Below are 18,372 nucleotides of genomic sequence, written 5' to 3'. Positions count from 1 at the left end.
TACACTTTTCTTGTGATAAATTGGCCTCAATCCAGATCCTAGAAAAATTGCACAAATGCTAAACTAGTCTGTTTGATTCTTTAAGATAAAATATCTCAATTAAGTAAAGGTTAAGTTTTAAATGAGAACCACTCTAATCCATTCAAAAGGGGGCAGAGGAGGAGAAAGAACCTGAGAGCAGTCTCATACTCTGAGAAAGAATTATGGCATGAGGCAGATATCAAATGCTCTCCCAAGGCAAACATATGGCAACCATATGAATAAAGGCTGAACTGGAAGTACTTCCCATACCAGCTCGTTTTCTGCCATCTTGTTTGTAAGCAACATATAAGAACTACAGAAATTATAGTTCTAAAACATTTTCATAACTCTGGCAAAACAATAGCATCATAACTAGGGCATAATAGATTATTAAATCCACAGGCCAAATTCTACCTTCAGATGTATGGATACAGTTCCCAGTGGTTTCAATGGGAGCTACCTGTTTTTCTCTAAAGATATACTTTTCTTTAATACTTCTAAGGGTGCAGGGAAGGGATGGGAAAAAAATCATAAAAGCAGCAAACATATAACTCCCTCTTCCCTCTTTCCCCATCCTCAAAAAACCCCAACGAAGCAAAATACAACATCTGAGCAACCTTGCACTCTCCGTTGATACAGATATCCAGTGAATCGGCATTGCATTGAGTTCCATCTATCACGGCAGGGGCACGTTCTGTATAAAAATTGTAACCTTCGGCCAAGCAATTCAATGCACAGGGCTTCACCCCACCTAGACAATCACAGTAAGTAGAGGAGAAATCAATAAAATAGTCCTTCTAAAGAAAGGGTAAATTCAGTATTAGCTGTGTCAGCTGTGCAATTCCCATGGGCTTCACACAGCACCTCTTGAATGTATATTCAGATGTGTAGATTTCTTGACTTCCTTTCAGTCTTTGCTAAGGTTTCTTATTTGCCAAAATTGGGCCAACATCCTCCCTGCCAATACAACCCAAGGGACCTGCTAAGTAGCTCTAAGATTTGACATCCCAAGTATTTTTAACAAAAGTTTTCAGCATGTTGTAGGTCAAAAGTGCTCACAGTAAAGAAGCCTGCCAGTTGAAAAAAAAAGCTAATGAAATAAGGTTTATAGGAAAAACGAGATAATTAACTTTCTAGACAGGAAGTTCTGCTGAAGATATTGCCACTTGCTATTGAAGCTGGTGAGATCAAGTACGGAAATATTGTTTCACCAGAACGGCTTCCTCTAGGAGGAAAAAAGAAAAGCTCTACTTCTTCCTGAAGGGGCACCGCAGCTGCAGGATAAATGGAACTAGCACCTGCTTTAACCCTGTCCTGTTCTCTGCCATGGCTCCAATATGGGAAAAATGGCAGATAGGATTAAACTCCTTGTGCTGTCTTTGTATCAACACCCAGAAAAGTGCCTTGCATACAGCACATGCTCAATGACTGTCCTCCAAACAGAATCTAAGCAATTATTAAAAAATAAGCATAGAGAATATAGTTATACTTTTCAAAACTAAGTATCTTTAATTCAGATTAAAGTATAAGTCCTCTGTAGCTCCTGGGAAATTCCACTTTGTAACTAAAGTCTATACATGTTTAGGAAAATATGGCACAGATAAAAGTCATTTTTTAAAAGGGAAGCTAATGCATATCAAAGACCTCAGTCTATTGGGGTTAAATTCCAATTCAATAGACATTTACTAAAGAACAACTATGCCTAAGGTCCAGTGCTGGCCACTGAAGATGGACTTTCCCCCCATTATTCAGTATATGAAGAAATGACTGTTTACATGTAATAAGTTATCACTATGGATAAGAATGATAATTATGGTGATTAGCGGTGGCGGTTGTTTCTATGTTAGAGAAAAAGAAGTGGATGCTCTCCTCTGATACTGCCATCCCTCAGCTACTGCCATCATTCATCATCTCATACCTGGAGTACTGTGATAACCTCCTGGTTGGCCTCCCTATCTTTCCCAGTCCTCCTGCATGTCAGTGCCTTGCTTATGAGATTACTTCCAATTTATCTTGTATATGTCTTGTTTGCGAGCAGTTGTTTTGGTCTTCCCCATTAGACTGAGCTCCTTGAGAGCCTTGTTCGGACCTTTCTGTGTATCCCCAAAACTTGGCACAGTGCCAGGCACAAAGCTGGTATTTAACAAATGCTTGTCGACTTGACTTGTTGAACAAAGAAAGGTCAGGACTGCCTTCAGGGGTGAAATGGGACAATGGGAATATACAATCGAGAGAAAGTAGCATTACTTAACTTGATTTTGCTTCTATTTTCTCTTACAAAGAAAACATTGAAAAGGTCAGTGCTAAAATGGCCAATAGGAGCCAGAATTCAAGATAAGTAGGGTGGTAATAAGAGAGTACCTCCGTGCCCTTGATGAGTTTTGGTCCCTGTGCCCAGGTAAACTATCTCCCTGGGTACCAAGAAAACTGATGGAAGTGACTGTTGAATTTGTGACTATGATCTCTGAAAAATCATGTACCACAGACCTAGAGAATCACAGAATTACACAATTTCAGAGTTGGAAGGGACATCCAAGGCCATCTAGTTGAACTCACATGTGAGGAAGAATCCCCTCTACAATATAACCAATAAATAGCCATGCAGCCTTTTTTTTTTTTTTTTTTTTGCGGGTCAATGGGAGTTAAGTGACTTGCCCAGGGTCACACAGCCAGTAAGTGTCAAGTGCCTGAGGCTGGATTTGAATTCAGGTCTTCCTGAATCCAGGGCCACTGCTCTATCCACTGTTCCACCTAGCTGCCCCCTGTATAGACATGATTTAATGAAGTCCTCCTACAAAACTACTAGATTTTAGAAACAATACTGATAATTAAAATCTGGCAGATCAAGCAAAGACATCTCACTGCAAGTTCTGAACCTGAGTTCATTATCTTCAATTTCAGTTCTTCAAACTGGTTCACACAGTTTCCACATGTGCTGTGTAATTATTATGAAGAATAGATTCCAAGACATATTTTTACTGAGTGTTACCAGCATGCTGTTAACTCAGGCATTTCAGACCTCAGAGCATAACTAGGTTCCTTCTTTAGGTGATGGGCCAAGCTATTAATTTTGGTTCTTAAGTCCCTCATAAATAAAAGCTCTCTAAATTCCTGTGACACTTTCCTGGATTTCCTCACCATTCACCCACTCTCTCTGTTTTCTGACTTTTGATTATATTGGTATGGAATCTGATAGTGCTTAACCTTTACATGGTTAGATTTAAAAAAAAATATTGCCAGAAAAGATCTTTTTACATTTTATTAATTTGTTAATGTGGTATGCAATGGGAAAGACCTATAAGCTATGTAGTCTGTCTTGTCTTCTTTATAGTAAGGATGGAAGAAAACTCTTCATTATCTTGAACAAGTCAGTTTCAAGGCATCTCAACAAATTTGAGTCTCAATAGCAGTGAGGGAGTAACAAAAAGTGTTGGATTTATACTCGGAGTTAGGCTACTTGAGTTTCAAATCCCCCATCTATATAAGGCTCAGTTTACTCATTTTCTCATTTGTAAAATGGGGACAACAATACCCTCAGGACCAACACTCAAGGGTTTTTGAGGCTTACATGATATAATCTTGGCAAACCCTACATGCTATATAAACGTCAGTTATTATCATCATTATTAATGTGGAATATCTGCCCAAACTGCACTGATCTCATAACAAAGATGTAGTAGGTATGCTTGCTAGAGGGAATAAGGAAAAAGAAATATGCATTTATATAGCACCTACTATGTGCTCTATGTACAAGTATTATCTCATTTTATCTTCACAATAATCCTGTGAGCTACTATTATATTCATTTTACAGGAGAGGAAACTGAAGGAGACAGAGGTTAAATGATTTGTCAAAGTAACAGAAAGCTGCTAAGAGTAGGAGGCTGGATTTGAATTCATGTCTGTCTCCCTGACTCCAGGACCTGTGTTTTATTCACTGCACAACCTAGCTGTTAAATGTTATTCTTTAAGGGTCAAGTGACTAACCATCAGGTTCAGTTTAAACTCACTAAGAATGTAGGTTAAAGACACCAAATGACCTTCAGTCAAGTGATAACTAGGTGATACAGTGGGTGGAGAAGGACCTAGAGTTAGGAAGACATGAGTTCAAATACAACCCTAGACACTTACTAACTGTGTGACCCTGGGCAAGTCATTTAACCCTGTTTGCCTTCATCTACTGGAAAAGAAAATGGCAACCACTCCAATATCTTTGCCAAGAAAACTCTATGGACAGTATGGTCTATGGAGTCGCAAAGGGCCAGAAACACCTGAACAACAACAGCAACAACTTAAAAATGATACCAAAAAGGCAATTATGCAAAGACTAATCTTCTGGTTTGTGAATTATCCAGGCTGCTTACTTTTCCTCCTACTTCCCGACATCCATATTTTGTCTTCACCTTGATATTTTCATTTTCTAACCTTCATTAAAAGGTGGATAGGTAAAATAATAACAGGAAAAACCCAAATCAATTATTTTTGCTAGCTGATGGCAATTTCTCATAAAGACTCTGTAGGTAGCAAAGATCAAGTTTTGGCATTAGCTTCAATGATCTTGTTCATCAGCAAGTAATCAGTAGAACTAGCTAGGAAATAATAGACTCCCCTCCCCCCCCCCCAGACCAATGATCTGCAGACTTAGCTTTCTTAGGGCAGTTGGACAAAGGTGCTGATGAATTAATCCAGAAGAAAAGTCCCACCAGAATCTATATTTGACATCTCAGAAACCAAGAAAGTTTTTGAGGCTACTCTTGCTATCCAATCAATGTAATTAATTTGTAATAACTCAGAATTTAATTTATGCCTCAGCTAATGATCATCGATCATAACTCTATCTATTCTTTCTATCCATCTATCCATCCATCTATCTATCTATCTATCTATCTATCTATCTATCTATCTATCTATCTATCTATCTGTCTAAAATCACAATCCCCTAATAGTTAGACTTCATCTATGATGGTGCACCAACTTTTCCAAAGACAACTGGAGCTTATTTCAGACTGGTGATGCCAGACAATCCAGAGATTCTAAATGTTTAGAATGGCAGGGTATGCCTATAATGACCTCTACCTACTCAATTGAGAAACCCCAAAGGGAAACTTTAAAAGTTCCAACAGGGAAGCTGTCATACTGTCAAACTATGCCCAGATGTAATGGTCCAAAGCCCCCTTTCCCACCTGTGAAGAGTTTGAATATTAACTAGTTAACTATTTCCTAGGAGTCTTTCTTCCCCCTATTAACATCAATCAATACTAGTCCCTTAGGTCCAGGCACCTCACTCCCTTCCCCCACTGTTTGGTCTGGCTAGATTCAGATAAGAACTCTATAAAAACCCATCAGACCTTATTGATTTATATGTATAGGGTGCCCCATTCCTTACAAGGCCCCAATTCTATTCAAGGAAATCTGACCAGTTTCTACAATCTTCCCTGACTGCGCTTAATCTTGTGGGTAACTTCCCTTAATAAATTTGACTTTTTGTCTTATTGCAAGCTCTGTATTTCCTTTGATATTCTGAACCTTCCAAAGTGTGTATTAAGACAATACCTCAGAGGAGCATTGAGCAAGACCCATAAATATGACACTATTTTGTGTAAATATGGGCATCCCCTTTAAGAGATTTTGCATTCATGAAACAGAATTAATAGATTGCTTTGATTTTCATCAACTGCACTAGGAATCTTAATAAAGGGAGAAATGTTCCCACAAGAATTACTTTCTAACCAATACGTATCCTAGGACTAAAGAACATGATTCCCTCTACTAGTACATGTATATCTGCAAACATCTCAAGCATGCTGGCGTCTCCATTAGTTAAACATTACCTCCAGTGTAGGGCTTCCAGTTATAATATTTCCCCCGAAAAGGCATATTGTCAAAATCTGCACACTGTTTTTCTCGAAAATCTCGGGCCCCTGAAGGGCATGGCTAAAAATGAAACAAAAAAATCATAAATGCAGAGTTGTCAAGAAATGGATCAACAACTTGATGGCCATAAGTGCCATAACTTTAGCTCATGAATTTGTACTGAGCCCCAACTCTATTGTTTTGCAATCAATATTCAGACTGAAGTGTCTGTTTTTCAGTCTTGGGTTGGTATGAAGTTATTGAAGTAATTTTAAACAAAGTTAAGTGTTACAACAGTTTCTGTACAACCTGACACTCAGATACAGATCACAATCCACTTTGCAATCAATCCATCAGGAGTCTCCTTATAAACACACGTAAAAACTAGCTGAAGAAGTTAAACACAAAGTCTTTTCTTAGTCCCACAGCTCTAGGTGCAGCTGCTACAGCTGTTCTCAGTGAGGTATTTAAGGGATCAAGAGGCAGGTTTGCAACCTGACATTCAGCACTATTAATTGTGGTTTGGAGAGCTACTACTGTAGCTGTTTACTGTCTAGCCCTGACAAAGACCATATTTTAAAGCTGGGAATGAGACTGGGTGAAATATCTGGCCTAAAGTTTAAACACCTTCAAATTCAAGGAATTTAGGTGCATTGAAATTTACATTAAACTTATTAACATCATCAAGAATAAAAATACTAAATCGATCTCAAAGGTGTGTGTGTGTGTGTGTGTGTGTGTGTGTGTGTGTGTGTTGGATATATAAAAGAGGAAGGACAAGGGTTGTTTCTGGATATTATTCTTCCATGTGATATAATAAAAAAGAAAAAAACATTGCCAATCTAGTCAGATCTCAATTCCAAAGAACACAGGTACTGTAACAAGGCTGGATCTGGAATTAGAGGACCAGGGTTCAAATTCTAACTTTACCATTTTGTAATCTTGGCCAAGTGATTAAATTCACCTAGGCCTCAATTCCCACATCTGTGAATTGAGAAGAATGGACAAGACCCATGGTGTCAAACTCAAGTAGAAATGGTGGCCACTAAACTGTACATAAGGATCCCAATAGGTATTTATTGACTTAGAAAACCACATATTAACATTATGTTTTATTGTATTTTTAATTTATTTCATGAAATATTTCCCAATTACATTTTAATCTGGTTCAGGCTGCCACAGTTTTGACACATCTACATGACCTCTAAAGCTTCTTCAATCTTTTAATCTATGATATCTATGATTCCCCAAATGCCCTTTCAATTCAAAGAGTTCCAAGTGTAACATAATTGCAGTGTTTGAACTATCTGGCCTATTTTTACTCATCTTTTCCAGTTCTACAGCTACCATTCTTAAAATATGATGTTACAAGCTTTTAAAGTGCTGCTTAAGAAAACATTTCCCTCAAACATGAATAAAGCATGTCATCATACCCAAATTTCTAATTGCAAATAGATGCAGAATACATTACTGGTAACCCCATAACTCACTGTGAAGGTGATTTTTATCACCCACCTATTCCTCTTCACAATTTCTACATACTTGTTTTGTGACATTTTCTAAGATGGATTTTTTTTTGGGGGGGGGGAGGGCAATGAGGGTTAAGTGACTTGTCCAGGATCACACAGCTGGTAAATGTCAAGTGTCTGAGGCTGGATTTGAACTTAGGTCCTCCTGAATCCAGGGACGGTGCTTTATCCAATGCACCACCTAGCTGCCCTAAGATGGATTTTTAAAAACTAGATATCACAACAAGAAAATAGTTGCATCACCATCATAATACTCTACATTTAGTAGTTCAGATCACACCATACCAAGCCTAAAGTTAAAGGATTTGAAAACAATGGCACATATTCTGGCCTCTTTGGGGAACCCTAAACTTTAGAATACTTTGAGGAATACTAAAAGACTGAGTCATGGTGCCAATAATTCTACTTGTCAAATTACCTTTCTCACTTCTAAATAACAAGAAACTAAAAGAGCCACGAACCCCAGATAATGTGGTCGATCATGTTGGAAGGATGTGCTTCCTAGGCTCTCTTGCTCCATAATCTACCACACAGTGGCATCAAGCAACATTTCTCTTTTAAGTACTTTATGGACACATTGCAAGAACTTGTGGTGATCTTTCCATTAACAGGATTCCCCCCCCCCCCCACACCAGTTACCTAATTCATGCTTTTGGAAATGAAATTCATTTGAAGCTTACCATATCCTTTTTTTTTTTTTTTTTAGTGAGGCAATTGGGGTTAAGTGACTTGCCCAGGGTCACACAGCCAGTAAGTGTTAAGTGTCTGAGGCCGGATCTGAACCCAGGTACTCCCAACTCCAGGGCCGGCGCTCTATCCACTGCGCCACCTAGCTGCCCCTTACCATATCCTTTTGACCACAAGTTTTAACTCCTAACAACTTCATTTAAAACTCACTCAAAAGGCATTAAGTCAGCACTCATTACACTTATGTTGCACTGGGAATTATAAGTGTTATTGTCCTTGTAGTCAACTGGGTACAACGGGATGTGCAATGAAAAAGATGAAGGGGGAGGCACCTAGGTAGCACAGTGGATGATGCACTGGCCCTGGATTCAGGAGGTCCTAAGTTCAAATCCAGTCTCAGACACTTGACACTTACTAGCTGTGTGACCCTAGGCAAATCACTTAACCCTCATTGCCCCGCCAAAAAACAATTAAATAAAAATGAAGGAACTAGAGAAAATCCCAAGGCGACATACTAAAGATATAGAGTTTTACAAAGTTATACCAGGAGAAGGCAAGTTCAAGAAAGATTGGGATAAGGTGTGAGTCAGGCAAACTTCTAGGAGGAAGCAGGTCTTGAGCTGAATGCTAAATGAATACTAAAAACTATTTTTAAGAAAGGGAAAGGCTTTTCATACAGATTCCAAACAAAGGCACAAAGGCAAGATACAAGAAAGGTATGGAAATGACTGTTCTCAAACTTTTTGGTCTCAGGACCCCTTGACACACTGAAAAATCATTGAGGATCCCAAAGAGCTTTTGTTTATGTGGGTTAGATCTATTGATGTTTATCATATTGGAAATTAAAATGTATTAGTATTATTATAAAAAGTTTTGACCTTGCAAAACCCTGAGAGAATCTCAGAGAGCCTTACTAATCCCTGAATAACACTTTGAGAACCACTGGTATAGACAATAGGGGTAGCTACATAGCACAGTGGATAGAGCCAGCTCTGGATTCAGGAGGAACTGAGTAAAAGTCAAGCCTTAGACACTTACTAGCTGGTGACCCTGGGCAAGCCACTTAACCCTGTTTGCCTCAATTTCCTCATTGATAAAATGTGCTGGAGAAGGAAATGGCAAACCACTCCAGTATCTCTGCCAAGAAAATCATGAAGAGTTCAAACGTGACTAATTGACAAAACAACTCTGTAGGAAATGGGATACCATTGTGATTGGGGCAGAAGGATAATGAGGGGGGGATGAGATTTATTAATTAATATAGGATTGGTTCACAGACTTTGAAAATAAAGCTTTTTATTATGTCTTATAAAAAGGCTTATTTTCAAAGTCCCAACTAAAATCCCACCTTTTACAGAAAGCTTTTCCCAATCCTTCTTAATTCTTTTATTTATTCCCCACTTATCCTGTATGTAGCTTAATTTGTATATATTTGCTTAAAAGTTGTCTAACTAATTAGACTGCAAATTCCTTGAGGGTAAGTACTGTCTGTTGCCTTTTTTTGTGTGTCTCTAGCACTTAGCACAGTACCTAGCTCATAGAAGGTACTTAATAAATGTTTACTGAGATTGTAGAAAAAGAAGATCAAAAATTATCTTGACAGGCTAGAACAATGGGCTGCATCTAAAATGAAATTTAGTAGCAATATATGAAAAGTACTATACTCAGGTACTAACAATCTAGGAAAAAATATAAGAAAGATAGGCCTAGACAATAGTTCATCTGAAAAGAACCTGAGGGCTACAAATTCAATATGATTCAATAATGTGAAGTGGTAACCAAAACAGTTAAGGTAACCTTAGACTGTATTGTTGGAGACATACAAAGGAAAAAATAGACTGACCTCTGCCCTGATCACACAGCATCAGACAGAATTATATTACCTTTTAAGAGGAATATTAACTAAACAAGGGGGAAGCCTACTTTCTTTGAGTACATATTATAGATTAAAAATTTTTGACAGTCTAAAACAATGAACTGAAATTAATAAGATGAAAAGCTCTAAGTCTCTTTTGGCAGAAAGACCATTTACTTGTTGATGATTCCAGAAAGCAGGCTCCTGTTCTGGTAAACCTCAAATGATGTGACCCTAAAGGTTCTTTATAATTTACACATTATGATTTTTATGTATCTATAGCAATAACCCTAAGTATATTTCCAATAAGTGGGCCACTTGGATACCACTTTGTACCAAAACCCACGAGTACCATTTTCAAGTGTATGCTCTTTTTCTGTAATAATAACTCAGAGGATAATCCTCACAAATAGGCAGAGTTGGTAACTCTTATAGCATTATTTTAGAAGTGCAAAAATACTTTCTTCACCGTCTTTTTTAATGTCTTAAATTCCCACACAACAAATCCATTCCTTTGTCTTAAGGTTCTATTCTCTATTAAAACACAAATAGGGGGGCAGCTAGGTGGCGCAGTGGATAAGCACTGGCCCTGGAGTCAGGAGTACCTGAGTTCAAATCTGGCCTCAGACACTTAACACTTACTAGCTATGTGACCCTGGGCAAGTCACTTAACCCCAATTGCCTCACCAAAAAAAAAGAAAAATAAATAAATTTAAAACGCAAATACCTCTAAGACAGGTTTCTTAAACTAAGGCCTATGAACTTATGTTTTTGAAAAATAAATGTTTTGATGACTTACTACGATTGGTTCTCTTTACAATCCTATGCATTTTATTTTATGCATTTAAAAACATTATTCTGGGCAGAAATCTATGGCCTTCACAAGACTCCCTAAAGGGTCCATGACATTAAAAAAGGTTAAGAACCTCTGACTTGGAAGGTACACCCATGTTCTAGCCCCATCTTGACCATCAATTCAGCTCTATTGCCTTGGTAAAAGATTTCATCTTTCTAGGTCCACAGTTTCCTTATCTGTAAAATAAGGGGGTAGAAGGAGAGTCCAGACTTTGATCAATGTTTCCCAAATTGTGTGACATAGAATCTTGGTGTCCTATGAAATGTGATAGGGCTTCTATGAGGGGGAAAATGATGCTAGAGATATTTTCCTTTAAAATATTAAATATGAAATTATATATATGTCAAAAATACTTAAGTACAGACATATTTAGCATAAAAATTAGACATTTTACCCTAACTATCCCAGTAGTAGCATCATTTTTATATCTACATTACAGTTTCTGTCTTCAAGAAACTCAACGTTCTAGGAAGACAACATCTATCTGTGTATGTGTGTGCATGAATGGATATACATATAAACATACGTGTTCAGCAGAAATTGTCTTGCTTTTCTATTTGTATCCCCAAATGCTTAGCACAGTGTTTTGAATGTTGCAAGTCCTTATTTTTTAAATTCATTCACTCATTCATTCATTCACTCATTCATTCATCCATCCATCCATCCACATTGAGTTCTGTGAATAGAATTAAGAAAGGATTACTGCTTATAGGCATTTGTGATTGAGCATGGGAGGGAGGAGAAAGAGGAATTCTAGTACTGTAGCTAATTGATAGCCTTAAAATATATGTATTATTGATATGAAAGCATAGATTTAGAGATGGTTCAGCTAGTCCAACTCCCCCTTCCTTTTATGGACTGAGGAAACTGAAGCACAAAGAGGTTAAATGATTTGTCCACAGTAATACACAGGTAGTCAGTCAGTGGCAGAGCTGAGATTTGTACCTTGACCCATCAATCCATATATGCCTCTCTTTCTATTATATCACACCTCCCTACAAATATTTCTGGGGTTTGGGGAAGACTGCTCAATGACGTAGCTGCTATTCGGGAGGAAGAGAAAGAATTTGGCTAATTGGACAAAGTCATAGCTACTGGAACTTCATCCTTAAAACAAATAAACAAAAAACCCCACCCAAACTAGGGGTGGCACAAGTACTTGAGTGTGTGTGTGTGGGGGGGGGAATGGCAGCCAGTTATGGCTCGATAAATCTGGAAATGGAAGCAACTCAGACTCCGAGATTCTAAAATGAACAGACTTTTTAGCCATCTAAGCTTGTATCTGATAATTATAGGTCAGAAGGGAAAGGATCTTTGGGTAAGATTCCTTGGGCTTCGTATTTGGTATTTCGGGAAATATCTATAAATTTTGTGTATTTTCTGGTACCTCCTTCCCTTAATTGCCTTTTTTAAGCCTTTAAAATCTATTTCTGTCCTTAGTCTGCAAAGATAAAAGTGGAGGTCAAGGAGAGGGGGAGAGAGTGAGGAAACAGGGCCCAGGCTGGTGACAGTGAGACATGAGAGAAAGTGCTGGATTTGGAGTAAGAAGACTGGTTTCAAATCCTAGTCCTGCCACTTCCTATATGTGACGTTCGGCAAAGCACTTAACTTTCTGAGCCTCAGTTTTCCCATCTGTAAGATTGGGGGGGGGAGCGTTGCTTTAGGTGAACTTTAAAGTACTTACCAACTCTAAAATCTCAGATTTGAGTGCAAATCTAAGTGTAAAAACCTGCATCTCAAGAGCTAGGAAGGGATGCTGCCCCACTGGCATCGTATAAATTATTGAATAATTGAGAAAAGAAAGTTGTGGGGCAGCTAGGTTGGTGCAGTGGATAGAGCACCGGGCCTGGAGCCAGGAGGACCTGAGTTCAAATCCAGCCTCAGACACTTAACACTTACTAGCTGTGTGACCCTGGGCAAGTCACTTAACCCCAATTGCCTCACTAAAAAAAAAAAAAGGAAAGAAAGAAAGTTGTAACCCTTAGGACTCATCTAGCCTTAAGGGTTTAGGGATTTTGAACAATCCCTCTGCCTTGGACTAGAGGTAGGAGCTCATTGCTTTATAGGTAAATGCTTTCCTTTTGAGAGATGTACAAAATGAGACTGAGAGGTTATGACTTGCCCATGTTAGCATAGTTAGAAGTTATCAGAACAAGAACTTCAAACCCAAGTCTTTAAACTTTAAGCCCAGGGTCCTTTCCACTATAGCACCTGGCCACTTCAACCTGCCAAAGGTGCAAATAAATCAAGGTGCAGATTTTGGGGGAGAACATAACTGACTCCAAATTATGCTATATTCATTATTAAATACTGAATATCTCCTTCAGCACTTCCCTTCCGCCAATCACTTTACAGTTGTTGATGTTTGTCCTTCATTCTAGAAGAGGACCATGACATTGGGTGATGTCATGACTTGCACTGAATTGGATTTAAGTGAGGGAAGGCTGTTTAAGGTCAACAACCTCACTCTCTTCTCCAGAGCCATCTAGGTCCAGGGGCAAGATATAGATCAGGATGACTGGAGATGGACTCAGATGTTTTAAGGTAATTGGGGTTAAACGACTTGCCCACGGTCACACAGACAGTAAGTATCTGAGGTAAGATTTGAACTCAGGTCCTCTTGACTCCAGGGCACTGCACCCCCTATCTACTCCCACTTTACAGTTACAGAAGAAAACTCATAGGATTTTTAATATTTCCCAAGAACTTAACTACTTTTCTATTCTATCTAATAAGGCACATAGCAGGAGCTTAACAAATGTTGATCAATTGACAACGAAGATACTATATCCATTGGTCCAGTGAAAATGGCTATACCAAAGAACACTTTTTCCCCCTTTTGTAATTATTATTGCTTTTTAAGCATCCTTTTTTTGCGGGGCAATGAGCGTTAAGTGACTTGCCCAGGCTCACAAAGCTAGTAAGTGTCAAGTGTCTGAGGCTGGATTTGAACTCAGGTCCTCCTGAATCTAGGGCCAGTGCTTTATCCACTGTACCACCTAGCTGCCCTTAAGCATCCTGTTGCTAAAAATTTTTCCTTGCCCTTCTTGTAAGTCTGATTACATAGCCTACTCAATCTTATCCAAATATATGTTATATATGGAGCTGTGAGACCCACACATCCATCACCTACTGATGGTGTGTGTCACACTTTTGCGGGGACAAATAAATTGCAGTGTACCTGTCTGTTTGTAGCCTGTGCTGGCTTATTTGTGCAGAGCTAGCAAGGACTCTGAAAATCCTTGCAACAGTCCCTTTCACTGGGCAGTTACATTTCTCCTACTGTTTGGGAATCTTAACATGTTAGATTGTTTGGTGGTATTTTGTATCACTTTAAACTCGGTTATTCCAGTTTTGGTCAATATATTCAATCAAATAACATAAATAGAGGACTTCTAACTCAAAAGGGAATTCTGATCATTTCTATATTCTCTACCACACTTTTGTTTCAAGAATCCATTAACTAATGCTCCATTCTCCACAGCTCAATATTTCCATTAGCAGATGCCTTCTCAATTAGAGTCATATTGCTTCATACACAAGTTCACTTCTGAGTCTCTTTGATGACAAAGAAGCTTAGTAGGAGCTGTCTATGCTGGTTCCAAAGAATGAAAGTGCTCAAAGGAAAAGGCAGGAGTATTAGCTCATCTCTTAAAGAAAACTTAGGCAAAGGGCATTTTTTGTTTTGTTTATGAATAGTAGTAACTTTGAGGAGTAATGCTTTTTAAAATCACTTAAGGATAATGAATGCTGACACTATGCAGAAACTCTAACAGAAAACAGTGGGCATAAGCAACAAATTTTTCATATAAACTCTGACAGGTTTGCAGCCTCTTAATACCTACATTAATCAAACATGCCTCTCCCTCTAAAAACTGACCAGCAATAAGGTCTCTCATAAATCCTTAAAGCTGTAAGTCTCAGCATCTTTTGCTTCTTTTAGAGATTATCCACAAACACTGGTTGCACAGAAATAAAAATAAATGTCGTGGCATTCCACGATTACTACTTTTTAAAATTTCTGGGGTGACACATCTGTATAGGTCAGTTCATTTTTATACTACCCCAATGTTAGTATTTGAGTAGTCTATTACTTCAAATTGTCTTAAATTTTTTGGAAGTACTTCCCTATCACATAATTTTGTACTTTTAAAATGTTTTTTTCAAGGCAATTAGATGGCTTAGTGGATAAAGCCAACAGGCCTCTCCACTCAAGAAGACCTGAGATAAAATCTGACCCTAGATGTTGACTAGTTGTATGATCCTGGGCAAGTCACTTAACCTCCATATGCCTCAATTTCCTCAAGTGAAAAATGGGGATCATAATAGCAACTGCCTCCCACAGTTGTTGTGAGGAACAGATGAGATAATTAATATTTGTAAAGTGCTTAGCACAGTGCCTGGCACATAGTAGGTGCTTAATAAATACTTATTCCCTTTCCCCTTGTTTGAATGCTAATGCCTTCCCTCTGTAGTTTGTCCTGTATATATTTTGTTTGTGTATTTGCATTTTTCTCTCCCGTTAGACCATGAGTGCCTTGAGATCAAGGACTGTCTTTTGTCTTTCCTATATCCCAAGTGCTTAATACCGCGTAGGCACTAAACAAATGGTTGTTGACTAACTGACTTTACTGATAGGTAAACCAGAAGATAATTTATCTAGTGGTAAAAATTACTATTAACTCTCAAATTCCTCTTAAAACAAATGTCACGGTTGAATTTCCAGGAAGTTGTTCTACAGAAAGATGCAGACTAGGGGAATGAAAAAAATAGCAGGTTGCTCTGGGTTCTAGGATAGGACTTCTAAAAGTCAAAAATAGGGGACTGCAGAGAAAGGGGTGGAGAATTTTAAGAGTGGATGAGAGGGGCAGCTAGGTGGCACAGTGGATAGAGCACTGGCCCTGGATTCAGGAGTACCTGAGTTCAAATCCAGCCTCAGACACTTAACACTTACTAGCTGTGTGAACCTGGGCAAGTCACTTAACCCCAATTGGCTCACTAAGAAAAAAAAAAGTGGATGAGAAAAACATATTCACATATCTTTTCCCTCTCCTTCCCACCATATAAGTGATATGAAATTAAATTGGAGAATCTGGGGCAGACTGGGGGAAATGATTTGAATGAAAGTTGAGTTCCAAACTAGTTCAGGTAACTCATTCTAGGCAATGAGAAACCTTCAGCAGTCATATTGATCAAGTTCATTAGCAAGGGCAAGTCAAAATTACAAAGTCACCTCTACTTTTACTGTGCTGTCTTCCTAAGACCCTTGTCCATCTTCTCTCACTTCAGCAGAAAGTTAGCTCATTTTCTTTTTGCCTTTGATTTTCCAGTGCCTTGTAGCTGTTTATTAAATGCTTATTCAACGGAACTGGATTGACACCTAGTACCCTCAGGTTGTCCAAAGTCTTCCCCTTCTACCCAGATCTACCTGCTCTGATTCCAGAAGGTTACTACCCTTATTCTAGGTCTAATCAAAATACTCAGTCTCTGTATGATTCAATTTAGGTGCTGATCTGATTACAGTAATTCATTCTAAGCTCTGAGAGTGGCTTAATCCTCCTTGGTAATTTACATTAAAAAAAAAAAACCCCACTAGTTTTTAAAGGAGGAATGTTGGCAGAGGAAAAGAACAAAAATAATCATTTACAAATTATGTCAGTAGATGGAAGCCCTAAGACTACTATTTGGTTTTATGAGAGAAATTCTATTGAATAGCCTGAATTAATTTCTATAAGTATTGAATGATTTGATCTCCTTGCTGTCTAAGAAAATCTGAAAAATCTTTTTCAGAACCACAACTGGAAAGCGACTAGTCTGCAGGGCTCAGCTTTCTTTATAGTCCAACTCTCACAGCCATACATTACTACTGGAAGAATCATAGTTTTGACAACATCAACCTTTGTTGGCAAAGGGATGTCTCTGCTTTTTAGTATGCTGTCCAGATCTGCCATAGCTTTCCTTCCAAGGAGTAGGCATCTTCTAATTTCATGGCTTCAGTCACCATCTGCAGTGATCTTTGACCTCAAGAATATAAAATCAAACACTGTTTCCATTTCTTTTTCCTCTGTTTGCCAGGAAGTGATGGGACCCGTTGCCAAGATATTAGGGTTTGTTTGGTTTTTTATGTTAAGCTTCAAGCCAGCTTTTATACTTTCCTCTTTCACCCTCAGTCAAGAAGCTTCTTAATTCTTCTCTTTATGCCATCAGAGTGGTGGCATCCGCATATCTGAGATGGTTAATACTCTTCGTGGGAACTTTAATTCTGGTTTTTTATTCATCCAGCCTGGCATTTTACATGATATAGTCTTCATATAAGTTAAATATATAAGGTGACAATATACAGCCTTGTTGTACTCATTTTCCAATCTTAAACCAATCAGTTATTCCATGTTCAGTTCTAACTGTTGCTTCTTGGCCCACATGCAGGGTTCCTTAGAAAACAAGCAAGATGATCCCATATCTTTGAAGACTTGCCACATTTTGTTGTAATCCATGCAGTCAAAGGCTTTGGCGTAGTCAATAAAGCAGAAGTAGATGTTTTCTGGAACTTTCTTACTTTCTCCATAATCTGGAGAATGTTGGCAATTTGGTCTCTAGTTCCTTTGCTTCTTCAAAAGCCAACCTGTTCTGGTAATTCTTGGTTCACATATTGCTGAATCTTACCTTGCAGAATCTCAAGTCTAACCTTGCTACCATGTGAAATGAGCACAATTGTTCAGTAATTTGAACATTCTTTGGTATTGCCCTTCTTTGGGGTTGGGACATAAACTGATCTTTTCCAATTCAGGGGCCACTACTGTGTTTTCCAAATTTGTTAGCATAATGAGTACAGCACTTAAGCAACAGCATCTTTTAAGTTTTTAAATAGCTCAGCTGGAATTCTGTTACCTCTACCAGTCTTATTGTTAGCAATGATTTCTAAGGCCCACACGACTCCAGTCTGGATAACTCGCTTTAGATCAATAACCACACCATCATATAGGAGGGATACAAACAGTTTGGACTTAGAGGGAAAAAGACTGGAGTTCAAATCCTGCCTTAGATACTTACTAGCTAGAGGAAGGATCTTACGCAAGTGACTTAACTCTGGCCTCAGTTTCCTAACCTATAAAGTGAACATAATAATAACACCTAAACACACTGGGTAGCTATGAAGACCAAATGAGATAACAAGTACCAAGCACTATGAAAAATCTTAAGGCACTAAATAAATGCTAGCTATTATTACTAATATTATTATTAGATAGCTTTTCTCAATGATCTTTAGGACTGCCCTGTAGAGCAGGATTTAGAATTGTTTATTTGGCCCCACAAAGCAAATTCAGAACTACTGGGTAGAAAGTATAAAAAAAAATCAGATTTCTACTCAATATAAGAAAGAACATTTTAATAAGAGATGTCCCCAAATGGAGTAGGCTATCTTCTAAAGCAGAAAGCTCCCCTTTATGTTATATATTTAAGGAGAAGTTCCTTGACCCTGGGTTAAGGCTGTTGTGGCAAGAATTCCTGAACTGAGTGGGAGATTAAACTAGATGACTGTAAAAGTCCCTTCCAACTCTAATATTCCATAAT

The 18,372-nt window shown here is 38.3% G+C and overlaps 1 protein-coding gene across 1 annotated transcript in view; it reads right to left on the bottom strand.

Annotated features, from left to right (window-relative positions):
• ADAMTS6 (ADAM metallopeptidase with thrombospondin type 1 motif 6) overlaps window positions 1-18,372 on the bottom strand; it is a 349,111-nt gene that overhangs the window by 74,844 nt on the left and 255,895 nt on the right. Inside the window, 2 exon segments of the mRNA XM_043970648.1 lie at window positions 639-772; window positions 5,852-5,954. Of these exon segments, the coding sequence (XP_043826583.1) occupies window positions 639-772; window positions 5,852-5,954 (237 nt within the window).

This window comes from Dromiciops gliroides, chromosome 1 (genome assembly GCF_019393635.1).
Source record: "Dromiciops gliroides isolate mDroGli1 chromosome 1, mDroGli1.pri, whole genome shotgun sequence".
NCBI classification, from domain to species: domain Eukaryota; kingdom Metazoa; phylum Chordata; class Mammalia; order Microbiotheria; family Microbiotheriidae; genus Dromiciops; species Dromiciops gliroides.
The sequence above is the reverse complement of the archived record's forward strand: the minus strand, read 5'-3'. Positions and strand labels throughout refer to the sequence as shown.